Source organism: Grampus griseus (assembly GCF_964374135.1).
Source record: "Grampus griseus genome assembly, chromosome: 7".
NCBI lineage: Eukaryota > Metazoa > Chordata > Mammalia > Artiodactyla > Delphinidae > Grampus > Grampus griseus.
The window spans coordinates 56,518,259-56,535,747 of NC_139001.1; the positions used below are offsets into that span (position 1 = coordinate 56,518,259).

The window sequence follows — 17,489 nt, forward strand, 5'->3', positions numbered from 1 at the left end:
ATATTAAAAATTACCTGAATCACATTTATTTAAAACTGTACCTTAATCTACTAATACATGATACACAGAAAAGGCAATACTGATTATAAAAAATAACAGAAAGGCTAAAACCTTAGTAAGAAAAAGTAACTTAAAAACTTAAAATGAAACAAAAAGAATCAGAAACCAAAGACCAAAGACATTCAAAGACAGATCTATGACACATTAATTTAATTATTCCACAATCTCTCTTCTTCCATTGGCATAATGGGAGAATACAATTTAGAGAAGTGTATTTAATAATAAATGGATTCACATATTAAAATCTGTTTTCTGAAGAAGGAACAGTCTTATGTAAATAAGACTGGGGGAAATCTGAGATTATGTATTTTCTTAACATTTACTATTTGAAACAATTCCCCTAACTTTCCAGTAATCATCTCTGACCACAGAGTTGAAATGAGTAGACATGTCACCCCAAGACTGTCAAGTTTGCAACTGTTACTTTATAGAATGGGAAAATTCTTCAAAGGGTAAACAAAAAATATAGGCATTTAAAAAATCTAGGTACAAACTGGACTATCACTGCAATTTTATCAATGCAGAATATTAACAGAGAAGAAAAACAAAACTAAAAAACACTTACCAGATGGAGACATATATTCTGCATTTGCCCTGCAAACCACTTTGACGGGCAGATTACACATCTGCAAAAAGGCCTGTCAACCAAGAGAAGTCTACAGTAAGTCTAGTGAAAGTATATGCATATTCGAACACAACTTTTTATTTATTTCTTTTCCAAACTTAATAGCTCAGGAAAAGAAAAAGAATGAATCAACTTAAAGTGAAAGATTTGTACTCTAAGACAAAAATAAAATGTCATTTCAATACTAAAAATCAATATGACTTAGACACCAGTAAATGTATAAAACTTAAAGCATTTATACACACAAATGTAAATTATCCACTTATTTTACTGCATTAGTTTATGTAAGTCAGCAATACTGTGTATTTATTTAATTTTCTTTAACAGATGACTAAAGTCCAAACTTTATAAGCTATTACTAACTTCCACTACTCTTTACAGAATCCTTATCTTTCCTGTCTTAGGGGAAAACTCTCAAAATGTTAATTTTACTCCTTCAAAGTTCTCTCCAATAATACTCAACATCCTAATGTGTAGCTTTCATGCTTATTAACTCACTTTTTAAAGGTATAGAATTGTTTATTTTTACTTTGTTTATAACAACAAAAATTTTATAAGTGACTTAATTTTCTAACAATAGGGAACTGTTAAATTATTTATGGTAAATGCAAACCATATAATTTTATACAACAATTTTTTAAAATCATTAATTATATCTTCACACATGACTGCCTGAAATAAGAACTTTATTTCCAAAGCTTACTTCCAACTGGGTGTGACCAATGTCTAAATTCTGGCCAACGGGACTCAAAGTTCCGGGCAACTGCTCGGGAAGTTTCTTTAAAAAGAAGAGATATGACCTCTCCTCTTTTTCCTTCTTGCTGACTAGAATGTGAAAAAGATGACTTACAGCCGCCGTAGCCAAACTGAATCACAGTAAAAGCTGAGTGTTGAAGATGGTAGAGCAACAAGAAGAAGCAGGAAGCCTAAGTTTTTGATAATCATTCAGTCCCAAACCTGGATTACTTGTATTAAAAAAAGAAAGAAAGAAAAGAAAGAAACTTCTATCTTTTTAAGCCACTGCTATTTTGGGTTTTCCATAACTCACAGCCAAACCTAATCCTGACTAATTTACCAACAATTACTGTTTCTAGGTTTAAACAGCACCTCACCCAAACAAAAGTTGACTCCTCTATGTCTATGTAAGTATAGTTAACAGTCCTCTAAATACTATAACCTATGCTCCCAATTTATAACAATAATAGTGAGCTTCTTGGTTGGCCCACAAGTATGGGCTCCAGGTAGTGGTTCTCAAGCTTCAGTGTACCATCAAAGTCATGTGGAAGGCTTGTTAAAACACGGATTGCTAAGAAGGGAAGAATTAGAATAAGTATAAAGAGACCTTTCAAGAAGACTGAGAAGGAAGAAGGGAATTAAGAAGGGTCAGCTCCCTTCTATTATATATGTATCTGTACCCAATGATGGAAAAAGGTTGAGCTCGTTAAAACTTATATAGGAAATAGGCTGAAATGACAAGAACCAGGCAAAATAACTGACATACAAGATCCATGAGAAGATAAAAAGGAATGAAATAAGAGCACAGGTGGAAGCATCTGTTTTTTTCAGGAAACAGGACACTTTTTCCACTGTACTTGCAAGGGGTGGTCAGCATCAGTGATGATGACTGCAAGCTGATAAGTGAGAAGGACAAGAAAATGAGGGAGTGCTCATATTCTGTGAAATGGGAGAAAAAAACCGTCTGCCGAGAATGTAGGACCAAGAGGGGGTTTAGGCCTTCAGAAGAACAAAAAGAATTTGAAAGAACTGCTTAATGCATCTTCTCAAAGGTCAGAATAATACTCAGTTGTTAGTTAACAATCATAGTACTATATAAAATAGTAAATATGGTATATTTTGCTAACCTCCATGTATATTGGTAACTGTACTAATCATTGTTCCAAAAAGCTGTGTTTCACTAAAAGAGATTAAGCAAAATTGAAACGTTCTACAATTGAAGCCATGTTTCCAGTCCTGTGAATTTTTTACTTCTTTACTAAAAAATAACTGGCTTAATTTTAACCAATTTAACAACATTCAACTTACCACAGACCTCAATTGATGGCACAATTCTACTTAGCCAAAGATTAATTTTATGGCATTTACTGCAATTATTCTTCATCCCTGATTCAAAAGAAATTTTCTGAATTAATCTGAATTAATCACAAAGAAGTCTGATGTCACAAACACAGTATTTTCATCCAAACATTAAAAATGCAAACCAAAACATTACCATTACTGTCTTCAAGAATATAAAAATTCCAAATCCAAAACAGACTTTGATTCAACAGTATTTCTTCTTTCTCTTGTAGCACAGGAGAAAAATCTCTGAGGCTCCAGAATAGGACTTTCACCTTTCACTTGCATTTTCAATCTTTTATCAGCACCTCAAATACTCTAATTAAAACAGGTGTGATACACCAACCTAAAACACATTTTATTTTCAATTCTGAATAGCAATCTGCATACTTTTATTCTTATGTAAATACAAAGAAAAATGTAGTTCTAATCATAATAAGGAAAGTTAGGAAAATTCAGCCAACTCCTATTCCTCTGTTGGATACATTATTCCAAACTAATTCAAGTGATTGACAACATAAAATAATTTAAATAAAAAATTTAGCACATCCTATGAGAAAAATGATTTATAACTGTGCTGTCTAGTATGGTAGCCACTAGTCACCTGTGGCTATTTAACTTAAATTTAAATTGATTAAATTTGAATAAAATTTTTAATTCAGTTCCCCAGTCACACTAGCCATTTCACATGCTCAATAGCCATTTCACATGCTCAATAGCCATATGTGGCTAGTGGCTACCATATTTATTGGCCAGTACAAATAACAGAACATTTCCATCATCACAGAAAGTTCTACTGGACACTGTGGGTCTATTGCAATAGCAATGGTAATAGCAATAGCAATAGCAATGGTAATCAGTGCATTAAAGATACCTTAGCAAAACAGGCTGACATCATCTGAAAGAGATTAGGCTAAATATTATAAAAACAACCTGTATAGTATTACAGTGATGACTGTGAGACATTAAACACCATAATATTTTCAATTTTCAGAAAGAACTAATATAGGGTTTACTCATTTGCTGAGCAACCCCAATTGACAAAATGGGTCAGGTAAGTTTATTAAAATGTGAAAACTAAGAACTTTAGAATGAATAAATTAAAGCACAGCCAATCAATATATTCTTTGAATATAAATTTACTGAGTACCTAAACATATGATATGGTAGGACTTTTTTAAACACACACACATGCACACAGAACATAATACCCAGTACCTAAAGTCTAAGACCCTGAAATTTAATCAGCTTCATGTAGTTTCAACATATTGAGTGAATTAATTAAGTTCATAGCGTCAAAAAAGTTCATTGAAGGGTATGTCTGTATATTTTTTTATTTCCACAAAAAAATTCAAAGGAAAAAAGTAATACTAGATCATCGAGAACCAGTTAAACATGAAGGATTGAACTTACACATTTATCTCTGCAACCTTTCAAAAAATCCAATGAAGTAACAGTGAAGAAGCAGAAAATGTGTAAACCCAGAAAAACACAAAGAATGGAAGAGGAGACCAAAGCAGACCAGAGATGTCAACCCATTTTTAAAGATAAAAAGCAGACTTAGCAGGGCAGAGCAAGCTGAAACCTAAGGGCATGCAGAGGAGGAAATCAATACATTTGCAACACAGAAACTGGGAAGAATCCGAAACTGGAGGCACCAAGTACCACAGAAGGCAGAGGTGAGGTAAAGGACTACAAATAGGAGAATTGGATGAAAGTCTGTAAAAGCATCAGACAACTAGCCTGCCCCCAATCTGGCAGGAGACAGGGGTTCATTCTCTGGAGAAACCCAACCAGAGAGGCTCCTGACTCAGGACCCAAGCACAGCAGAGGGCCCTGGGTAGAGGGTCACACTGGAAGGAAGGTTAAGGGAAAGTATGTACACTGTAGAGAGCCACAGCACCCTCTCCCTCTCAGCTCCCAAACACTGGCAGCCACAGTAAGTCCTCCAGAGTACCCCTCCATAGAAAACACCTACCAATACTGATGATTTTAGTGAGGGGTAGGGACAGTGGCCAAAAAATGGCCACTGTGCAATCAGTCTATAGTGAAGCCCGCATGTCAAAAAGTTCCTCAATGCCCCATCAGCTTTTTAGTGCCTCAATCTTAAATATAAATTGTTAGCAGAGATCAACAGATATTTGAGGAAAGCCTCAAACATACAGAGCCAAAACAAACTACAAAAAAAAGTAGTTGAGAGGAAACAGAAAATGCAGACAGCAACTTCAAAGAAAAATTATAATGGCTAATATTCATTGAGCACTTACTATGTGCCAGGTACTTGCATAAGAGCTTAACTCTATGAGGTAGGTACAAAAAAAATCCCTATTTTAAGATGAGAAAACAGAAGTACAGGGAGGTCAAGGAATCTATTCAAGGCATATAGGAAGAAAGGAAAGGAGGGAGGGAAGAAAGGAGAGAAAAAGGGAAAGAAAGGAAAAAAAGAAAGAAAGAAAAAGGGAAAAAAGGAAAATGAAAAGAAGCAAAGCATACAAAGGACTGAGATGACACTGAATGTCTCAAAAGAAGCTCCAAAAGCTAAAGGATGACAAAAGGCTTTCAAAATTCTAACGAAAAATCTTGCCAACCTAAAATTCTACATGTGGCCAAGGAATCAATCAGGTGTGAAGATAGAATTTTAAAAAAACATAACACAAGCAAGGTCTTTTTTAAAAGCCTAAAATAAAAATAATAAACCAAGAAAAAAAGAACATAGGATGCAGAAAATTAGGGAATCCAACCTAAAAGGAAGGCAAGAAGAATTCCCTGAATGATGATGAACAGCAGTCTTAACAACGAGCTATGACGCCAACCAAGTAAGAAACTGTCCCAATTAAAGTAGAAGGAACAGGGCTTTCAAAGGTAATAGTTCCAAGAAATAAATAAATAAATAAAGGACCTGACGCGTTTGACCATTGTGAGGGGGAGTTTTACAGTTCAGTCAAAGAGTTTAGGAGAGAAAACTACCCAAATGAATTAAATAAAGCAATTATTTACTCAATGGAAAAAAAATCATATAGAAAGAATATGTTCATTGTACACTAAGCCACTCAGCTGGGGTCAATATTTACATTCTAATTATAATATAAACACTGAATATTAATTTAACAAAAGTTAAAGAACTATTGGGAAGATGGAGAAGGAGAAGCGGAAGAGAGCTGCAAATGGTAAATTTCATAGTGGAATTCAATAGATATATTTAAATTAAAAAATGAAATGGCAACACAAGCATCTTACTTAGAAATATAGAGGTAAATACCAAGGGGAAAAAAATACAGCTGAAAGAACAGAAAGTGGTTGTTTCTGGGTATCGGGATTTGGGGTGAGGTAAGGGTGGGACAGTCGACTGTTTTCTGTGTGTGATAAGACTCCCATATATTGATGGTGGGAGTGGTAAACGAGCCAACCACTTTGAACTGTTTGGTAATATTGACTATTAAGCAGATGCCTACTCTGTCAGCCAACAATTCCCCTCCCAGAAATACACCAAAAAGAAACGAGGCATATAGCCACTAACATACAAGAATGCTCCCAGCAACTTCGTCCATATAATCAAATAAAGGAACTCAAATGTCCGTTAACATGAGCAGCAACTCTAAAATTCCTAATTCCAAGCTAAAAAGGATATATAATGTTACCAATTGCTATTATAAAAAAGCAAAAAATATAAAAAGATTACACATTTTTCTTAACTCTAAATTCTTTAGAAATAGCATACTTGGACAACTTTTAAATCAGAGAAATTCTAGAAACAATCCCAGAAGGTAACACCTATGATAATCCATGAAGATTCTAAATTCTATTTCTTCAGTAACTACTTCTGAATCATATCTTCTGGGAACTACAGCTCAAATATTTTGTAAAAACTAGTTTTGAGAAACAGAATATATTTCATTTACATATAATTGAAACTAAGGCCAGGAGTCTAAAGAAATAAGAACAATCTGTTACCAATCAATTTGACCCTTACAAATACTTTAAATCCTATATGCTAAAGTTATTTTAGATAACAGTGCCACTCCTTTTATTAGATCATAAAACTAGCATCTTAAATGTTGGGGGAAAACCTAACACATGTTGCAGATAAAGGAATGTCTTGTGATTGCTGGGGTCAGGTGGGGTGGGGGTGGCAGCAGTGGGAGGGGTGAATGAACTGGGAGTGTGGGGTTAGCAGAAACAAACTACTATATATAGGATGGATAAACAACAAGGTCCTACTGTAGAGCACAGGGAACTACATTCGGTATCCTGTGATAGACCAGAATGGGAAAGAATATGAGAAAGAATGTATATATATGTATAACTGAATCACTTTCCTGTATAGTAGAAATTAACACAACATTGTCAATCAACTATACGTCAATAAAATAAATTTTTAAAAAAAGAATGTCAGAAATAAAGACAGGGATCCTGTAACAGCAATCCTTCAGTAACACAGTGGCAAGGCTTCTGATTCCTCTTTCTTCTCATTTCAGAACCCTCTGTCTTCTAAAACTAGCTTTTACTGCTGTAATTCCCAGTTATGTGCCTGGTACATAACAGATAATAATTATCAGCTCAATGAATAAATGAACAAACACACAAAATTCTGAACAATACGTAAACCACAAAATAAACAAAGAGTAGAGAATCCAAAACTCAGTACACCTAGTTCTAATCATACATGAACTTTTCTAAATGAAACAATAGAAACTTCTGATAATAAAAACACAGGGGGGAAAAAAAGGCTGATTTTGTCAAAATTCAAAACAAAATTTATACTCAACCACTGGTCGGGGTATAAATCAATGTAATCTTTTTAAAGGGCACATTGGTAACATCTACCAAAATTCTAAATACACATAGCCTTTGACCCAGTAATTGTATTGCTAGAAATATATCATATGGGCATATTTACATAAGATTATATAAGATATATATAAGGATATTCACACCTAAGCCCTATTTATAGTAGCAAAGTAATAATTATAACAATAGCCTAATATCCATCAATAAGAGACTGGTTCAATAAACTGTGGTGAATCTATTAATGGAATATTTGTAGCCTTCAAAAGAGAATGGGGTTGCCCCTCAACTGAACTTCTCACACTAAACTCCAAAGACATTTCTCATCTGGGCTACTGAATGACATAAGACAGAATTCCTTTTTGTATTATTTTTCTTCTAAAGGCCTGGAGCAAATCACTTAAACCATAGCTTAATAAGGCCTGCAAAAAGCTAATTTATTTGGTCCATTGCATAGCTTCCTGTGAACTAACTTGGTAGGAGGATATAATTTTGAATATCTAGAAGAATGAATGGAAAGCAATTATTCACTCACTCACTCAATATTATTGAGCACGTGCTATAATAACAGAAACTGTTCTTGACACTGGGAATAGAGTGGTCCCAGACCTCATGGAGTTTACATTCTAATGGAGACAGATGATAAGCAAATAAACAAGAATAGATCCACTGTGATTCCTGCTACTTAGAAATACAAAGCAGTGTGAGGGTATTGCCACTATATGTAGGATGGTCAGATAAGCGTTCACCGGTAACATAACATTTGAGCATAAACCTGAAGAAAGTTAGGGAGCAAGCCATGTAGGTTTCTAGGAGAAGAGCAGTCCAAGTTCAAAGCAGTTCTGTGCTTCAACTGGAGTGTTTGAGGAACAGCAACAAGACCTGTGTGACAATGCAGACTAAGGAAGTGAGTGGTAAGAGACGAGCTCAGAGAGACAACCAGGAGATCATGTAGGACATATAGATAATTGTAAGGATTGTGGCTTTTAATCTGAGTGAGACGAACAATCATTACAGGGGCTTGAGCTGAGGATTGCTGGAATCTGACTGACATTTTAAAGGATTACAAACCACTATACAGAGGTTAGGTTGTAAAGAGTAGAAGGGTGGAAACACAAGAACTAGTTAAGAAAATTTTGCACTAATCCAGGCAAGAAATGATGGCAGCCCAGGCCAGGATAGGAGAGCTGGAGGTGGTAAGAAGTCAGATTCTGGCTATGTTTTCAAGGTAGGGCCAAAAAGATTTGCTGGTAACTGGATGTGGACATAGCAAAAAAAGAGAGGACTCCAAAGATGACTCAAAGTTTCTCACATAAACAATAAGAAAGACGGAATTGCCATTTACCAAAATAGGAAAAACTGTGGGATGAGCAGGTTTTGGTGGGAGGAGGAGGATTCAGGGGTCTTTAGATGGTCTTCTCTAATTACCGCTTCTCCGTTAGACTTCTGACAGGCAATGAACAGCAGAAAACTCTGCTCTCTTTTCAAAGGCCTGGAGTTGCAAATGGCACAGTTATATGCTTTGAAACCAGATAAACAGATTCTAATGAAACATCAAGAAGCCCAATCTCAAAGGCCACCCCATCTCTTTTATGAACAAAGGTGACAGAAATACCTACAGTATCATCTTTGTCAACACTTTCCTGCAAGTATGGTAATATCAAGGTGTTAAGAAATGGGTAGAGCTACAGATATTATGCAGAATAAAAACACAATCAAGGACAGTTTTAATCTTTGATCTTTTCTGCATCTATAGCCCACCACGCTTAAAAACTGAAAAGTCAATTTAACACCTGGTTAAACAAGAAGCTTTAAGAAGCTAAGAAACCATCTGATAAGAACAGTATTATCTTCTGAAAATTTACTGAGAAGTAACACATGAAGGAGCCACTGTCAGCCGGAGTCCTTTAAAATCTCAGCAACTATGTCCCAGTTGTCAGAAAATTTAAAATAAGCATGCAAGTCTCACAATTAATATAAGCAGGTAAGCAGAATAACATTAATGAGCAAATCAAACAAAACAAAACATCTCAAATAGTGTTCCAGAAAAAATCTAGAGGGAAATCAGTGGAATTAAATTTAAGCAAAAAAGTCATCAATTTCTTTTACAGAAAACAATAATTATGATGGTCCCTGACAAAAGTAAGGAAATAGAATCTACAACCTTAAAAACCTTAAAATATCAAATATCCTTTGTTTTAATTGCATTATGTTAACAACAACCAAAAAGGTAATTAAAAATATTCAGTTCATGAAATGGTGTAAAGGGCTCAACACTGGTTGAATGGAAACACAGCCAGCCAACAACAGGCCCACCCTGGTCACTGCATTTGCACATGGAAGATGCTGCCTCATTGAGATGCTGTCCTTACCATCATTTAGAGTAATTTGACTTTCTGTTGCTGACTCATAAGCCATACCACTCTTATGACTGGGCTACTATTAGCACACTCTCACTCCTTATTTGTCACTGGTTAAGTGCCCTAGCAGAACCTAATGGATCCTAACAGAGTAGAGATTTAAGAAGCAAACTGTTGAAGTGGGAGACTATAGTGTCTTTTGAAAAATGGGAATCCCCTGCATCAGTCTTAAAAGTCAATATAGAACAAAAAAAAGTTAATAGAGCAGTAAGACAGCTCTGGGTGGAGTCTTGGTGATGACTGTGTTAATCTGAGAAAGTTTCTTTACCTTGTAAGCTTTCCCATTTCTAAAATGAAGACACCTTATTATGCAAATTAACTGAAGTGTTGTATGTAAAACACTTTACATACTGTCTGGCACATAGTATTTCAATAAATATAAGGTATTATTATTAAAATTAGTAGTAATAATATTAGTAATAATAAATACTCATAAAGCTATCTGCAAAAGAAGAAAGACTATTTAACCTTGGTGATTTCACAAGAAAACTTCACTTATTTTATTACCTATTAAACACCTCCTTAAGAGAAAAGGGCAAATAATAATTATATACTGTAACTTAGTTATATTTATTTATAATCAAAATAGAAAAATTGTGCACTAAGACAGAAATCTCTAAGTAGATATTAAAAGAATAAATAAGGGAACATAACCAAAAGCTTATACAATATAAAATCTTCTCAACAAGGCAAAAACAACTGAAGACATTTTGATATTGACATAAACTTTTACTTTACAAATAATTTTTCAAAGTCATACACACTGATGAAACTGATAAAAGGCCTCCCCCTACAGAACATAAGTTCCATTAGTACATGATGACCACGCCTATCTTGTTCACTACTTTATACTCAGCACACCACAGGTTCTCAATAAACGATTGCTTAATGAATAAGACACAGATATTCACAATAATAAATACAAACATACCTAAGTTCATAGAAAACGAGTAAGCTACAACAAAGATTAGCATTTTGTTATTTTATGTTACCAAAGCTCACTGCATTAAAAAGATCAATGTAACTCCTGTTAAATTCAGAGGTATTTAAGTAGGTATGTTTTAGAAAAACAATAACAGGAATTCAACTTCTTAAAAAATTAGCTATGCAGAAATCATCAGAAACCACAATTCAATATGCACAAAAAGCTCTAAATAGAGCAAGTTTGTTACCAAAAACATGAAATGCTATTGGGAGCACATACGAAACATCACATCAGAAAATAGGACCTTCCTAATTAACACAACTCTCACCTGAAAACCACTCTTGGAATATATGACTCAAGTTTAAATATATCAATATCTGACAGCTGTAGAAAAAAATCAAGTGCAGAAAGAAAGCAACAAAAAAGATAATCAGAATAGGAAAAGATATAAGCTTTCCCTGTTAGAATTAAATATAAATAAAAGTAAATCATAGGGTCAAAATTAAGTAAAAGAGTTATAAAATAGTCAAAGACACAGAAAGAATAATTCTTGTAACCCAAGAACCTAATATAGTACCAGTCACAGAGCTGGCACTCAATGAACAATTTGGGAGTAATGACAGGAAACTACTTTTTTTCTGAGTTCCTATAATGAATGTTGTAAAGTTTTGTGATTTACAGATTAAATATTCCCAACTGAGAAAAATAACAACAACAACAAAACCTACTAAATTTAAAATTCTTAGTATAAGTTAAATAGTAGATGGCAGCAATATAAAATGTATTCATTTCATTTTAATAACCTAATGGTAACTCGATACTGAATCATTTACCAATGAACAACACCAATTAACTTCTTTTCTCTATTCCAAAAATAAAATGAACATTTATCTTATAAGTTAAATATATAACAATACTCTTTAATTGCACTTAAGCAATAAAATCAACATTGCTTGCCAATAAAAATATTAAAAGAACTCAAAATTTTAAAGAATTGTCCTCAATAACCTTTTAAAAGATTGAGTGCTTTAAATTGATTAACACTGTAGAATTTAAGGTATTATAAACATAGTTTCTAAATGTATGTAAACTTAACATTAACAAAATTATCCAAATTCTAAATAGAAAAAAATCCATTTTCAGTCCAACCATTACCAGTTATCCTTAGACAGCAGGCCTCAGGTTTTCTTCTTTAGGACAAAGCTTCTATTCATTTCATAATTAAATTTGAAATATTTTAGGTAAGAACTCACTAAGAACTATTCTAAAGCACGCAATACCATTTTCAGGGCACAAAATAAAAATGGTTCTGAATTTTAATTCATATCTTGTTTTACCCAAACACAAAGGAAAATCTGTGACAACAACTGAAGGATTATTTTCCACCTTACTGAAGAGACATGTTTTAAAATTAAAAACCATGAACAAATCTATCTACAAAATAATTCACTTTTTATATCAAACAGCTGCAGACCCTGTAATTGAAATAATGTATCTAAGGTTACAAATGAAGAGTGTTAGGTATCGTTCTTGAAGTGACAGATTAAGTTCCTAATCCAGTTAAAGTAATAGCCATATTTGTAGTTTAACATAAATTAAGACCTTAATTATATTTGTGACTATTTTAAACAAAATAACAAATTCCTTTGTACCTGGCAATGTAATTTATATCAAAGCCAGGTTCATTTTCCAAACCAATCTATTTCACACTGTAGAAATACTCTGGTATAATGGTATAATGTAATTCTTGTTGTAGAATGTTGAAAGAGTAGATTCACTAAAAGCACAGAAGAGGTTTGAAGATAAATGAAGATGCTATTCATTCAAGGGTAATTTCATCTTAGAACTATATGAAAGATGTTTCGCTCACACGGGGTAGTGTATGGTCTCAAATTTAAGTGCATTTTCAGCTCAAATATAATGCTGCTAGATCGAATACGTTGATACTGTATATCTAATCATGAAGAATTCTAGCCTTTTTCTGTTTAAAAAATAGACTGTCATTTTTTTCATCTTACTGCTATGTCTTTATTGTTCTGTTTAACAGCAACAAATTTTAAAATCCTGCTTGCTATTTACTTTTTAAACAGAAAAGTATACGGTTGATACTCTAACTTGCAAACTCTCAGAACTACAGAAATGTAAATTTCTGCTAAGTTAAATAGATATTTATATTAGCAAACCATTATCCTGTATAACCACTTTACATTATTTCACTAATTACTAAAAATGACAACTCTAATAGCCACCTAATTCTATTTTGAATATACTTCATTTTCACAAATCTGTAAGATTAATTTAAATGTTTTATATACACCATACCATTTATGTGTTGAGGGATTAATATTAACACTGAGAATTTTTTTAATCTGCTAAATTCTATTTGCACTTTAAGTTCACAATCATCCCTCCTAAAGGTCACATTTTATACATTTAAATCATTCCAGGTGTTATATGCATATATCACCAAAATGCTTTATAATACTTCTGATATAAAAAAGGTAATGTAATGTAACACATTCAATCTGAAGAATTTAAATTCAGTGATATCAAGGAAACATCTGCAGCCTTTATTTTGCTCATTTTAGAACACTGAAAAGGATCCACTAAATTCTCTCTATCCCTTAGCTTTCCTTCTCCAAATCCTGAAAGTGAACACAGAAGCCTCATCTTGCAGAAAATGATCAAGTGGAAGGGATAAACATACTTTAAAAAACTAAAATTTTATACTTTATAAAACTTTAAGAAAGTTATATCAATTTAAAAATGTTTTACATAAAATAGTATTCTATTAATTCTCTATTAAAATGAATGTATCACTGCATTCCCACCTATTGTATTTATATCAGGTTTAAACTGACACTTAGAAACTACATACAACCATAAACAAGCTGTTTAAAGTAGAAAATGTATTAAACCAAACTGAAAATTCAAAATCATTTCCTCTAAAGTTCTATAGGTAAGTTGTCCACTGTGACCATCTGAATGACACAACAAGTTTACAACAGCTGTAATTTCATAATCACAGTTCTTTCTCCAATGCAACAATTGACCTGCAGTCCTGAAGGAAAGATACTCCTCTTTCCTGTTCTTCCCCAATCACTACATTAGGATGTTATCATTTAACTTCAAATTAATATGTCCACCTAAAAAGCATCAATTGTGAAAAGGAAAAAGCAAGGGTCAGCTAACTGCTTATCAGCAGATCTGACATGTTAGTGTTCATGGCCCAGTATTAATGGGGCCTATAAAAATGCTGACATTTTTAATGATTAAACTTGGGGGAGCATACAGAGAGGCAGGCTCTCAATGGAACAGCTTAAACTATATTTTCCTACTGTTAAAATAGGACTTCGGTCTCCCAGTTTATTTCCTTTTGTACCAATAGTAAATAATTCTTTCTAGTCTATCTATATGACTAGATATAATTTTAAAAAAGCAAAACAAATTTTTTTTTGTAACAGCCTGTGTTAATAAAAACCACAAAACCTGAAGGAAAAAAAACAACATATTCAACAGAAAGAATATAGTTTTTTTCTGTGTGTTCCCTTTCATTTTTAGAGATTAAGTATTTATTCACGAAGGATAGGAAAAAATAAGAATATTATTTCCCTTAACCTGAGCTTAAATGTTATTCTTACTTGAAGTAACTAAAAAATGAAGAAGTAAAAAGTAAGACTACTTTTTCATTCAGCATTCTAATAATCATCAGTTTGAGACACTCTCTAAAAAATAAATTCAATAACTAAACTTTTACAATATTTAGATTAAGCCATACAAAAAAGGAAAACAGGTTTCTTTTTAAATTGGCTTCATATATAATAAACAAAAATCCTTTCTAAAACTTACTAGAAGTAACATTTTATTATATAAAGACATTCACAAAATATGTATATAAATCTTTGAAGCAAAAATAGGCACTAACTCAGCATTCAACATCATCTTGTAGTTCTATTGCTTTCACTTTTTTCAAAAGAATTTCCCATTTATTACCTAACTTGAACTTCCTAATAACCCATAACATAGGTAATACTACCTTTATCACATCTCAGAGATCCAAAAGCTGCAACATATCTATCTCTCACATCTTAATGTAATCCGTAAACTGTAAGATATAATTTGCTAGGAAATGTCAGAAATGATTTTTGAATTAAGTGTCTACTTATTTTTGGATAAAACTCCAAAGGTCTGTATCACTGGACTGGACTGGTATGCAGCAAAGTGTTACAAGGGTGGACTCTAGACCCAGACTCCCTGGATTTGCATTCCAACTCTGTCAACTACTAATTATATAAGTTTGGGCCAATTGCTTAACCTCTCTGCCTCAACTTCCTAATATGCAAAATGGAAATAACAATGCTACCTACCTCATATGGTGCCTGTGTGTAAACATTATCTATGATACCTAAAGTACACAGAACAAGACCTGGCGCATGGAGTAAGTGCTGTGTAAATTTTAGCTTCAGTTATTACTGTTGTTCTTATTAATATTATCTGCAGAATGGGGATTATAACAGCACTGACCTCACAGAGTTATTATAAGGATTAAATGAGTTCATAAGAATTAAGTGCTCAGCACAGTGATGAGTACATAGTAGGCACTCCACCAATGCTGTTGGTGTCTGTTTACCTCCTCAATTTGTGGGCTCTATGATCTTGGCCAGAGCTTTCCTGAGCTTCAGTTTCCACATCTTTAAAATGAGCTTAATAATAGTGCCCTACACTAGGGTTACGGTAAAGAATGAGATAACGCACATAAAAGCTCTCAATAAGGTGCCTTAGACAATAAAAGCATTCAATAAATACTCAACTTTGAAACAAACCTTATTTAGTATTATTAAAATAATGGTTTGTTTGAATTCAAGCACTCTATATTAACAACTTTTAGTTACGGAATGAAACAATGAATATAAAAATTATTAATGTTCATACAGCTTTAAATATGTCCAAAAATAATTCTTACACCTAACATTTATTTTAATTACTTTAGGCATTACAAAGCCTGCAAGCTTCCATTCCTGATGCTGACACTGATTATGTATATTTCTGTCAAAGAATCAGGAAAGAAGGAAATAATAACCAATATTCATTGCATGTTTACAATATGCCAGGTGCTTTTCTAAATGCTTTAATTTTTATATATATTTTACATATTTTTTAACACATTCAGTCTTCATGACACCCAGTAGGATAGCTTCTATTACATCTCCATTTTACAGATGAGGAAACTTGAAACAAAGAGTAATGTTTAAGGTATTTGCAACAGAGACCAACCACCCATTTTCATTTGTGGAATCTGCTATAAAAAACAACATATACTGAATCAGTAAAGACATAAACTTCTTGAAGAAAAATCAAATGAAACATTTTCTGCAGAAAACTTTGAAGTCCATATGCATTTGCTCATACAGTATTTCTGGACATGTACTGCCCAATACAAGAGCCACCAGCTACATACAGAGTACTTGAAATGTGATTGGCAGAAATTGAGATGTGCTGTAAGTGTGAAATACACAGCAGATTTTGAACTTAATATAAAAAAACCAAAAAACATCACGTTAATAAATTATGTACTGATTACATGTTAAAATGATAATATTTGATAATATTAAATAAAATATATTATTAAAATTAATTTCACCTGTTTCTTTTTACTTCTTTTAGTGGGGCTACTTCAAAATTTTAAATTACATATATGGGCAACATTATATACATTATATATTTACTGGACAGTTGATTTAGGTTTAGGGGATGAGAGGATAGCAACAGAGAATTGTTATCAAAATTCTTTTACCAACCATTACAAGCTTCAAAGTGGAAGTAATATTATGAAATAGAAGATTTCTCTCCCCCATGTTTGTGTATGTAATACTGTGTATGTGCACCTTGCCATATATGTGTGTGTGTGTATATATATTTATACACACACACACTGCTCATGAGAACCAGAGGAACACGCTACTCTAATACTTCAAAATATTCAACATACAAGATTATTTTATGACTAGGCAAACACTTCAGGTAATACCAATACTTTGTGGATGAAAGAAGGAAAGCAAATCTAAGAGGAAATAACAGCCATGGGGGAAAAAAAATTTATTTTCTTTTAAACTGAAATCATAAAAGTTCCTTTAACAAAAAAAAAAAAAATCTAACCACTTAGTTCCAGGAATATAATAAATGCCAATTCTATGCGGTAAGTAAAATTTAAATTTCCTGATGGCTTAACTGGCAGACTACTAAAATATCCGATGCTTGATATCTGATATCTTCTAGAAAATAACCAGTTTATGGATACCCATCACATTGTTTTGATCAATTTTATACATTTAACTGATTCTTCTAAACGGATACTGGTCCACTATATAGAAGAAAATTACTCCATAAAGTTTACATCAGATATCTGGAAAAGTCACATTTATAGTCATGGCTACTATCAGCTGTCAAGTCAAAGAATATTGAAGAAAACCAAGAATTTTTAATATATGCTGGTTAATTTATCATCTAAGTGACATACGTAGGATAACAAAAAAAATTAAAACAGTTATGCAAAATTCTGCATTTTAAAAGGTTCTTATTTTCTGGTTTTAATTGCAAC

General features: G+C 32.9%; 1 protein-coding gene across 2 annotated transcripts in view; it reads right to left on the reverse strand.

Moving 5' to 3' along the window:
* MTX2 (metaxin 2) overlaps positions 1-17,489 on the reverse strand; it is a 63,811-nt gene that overhangs the window by 16,526 nt on the left and 29,796 nt on the right. For both annotated transcript variants that reach the window (XM_082658687.1, XM_082658686.1), the window contains exon 4: positions 626-698. In XM_082658687.1, the coding sequence (XP_082514813.1) occupies positions 626-698 (73 nt within the window). The remainder of the gene's footprint in view (positions 1-625; positions 699-17,489) is intronic.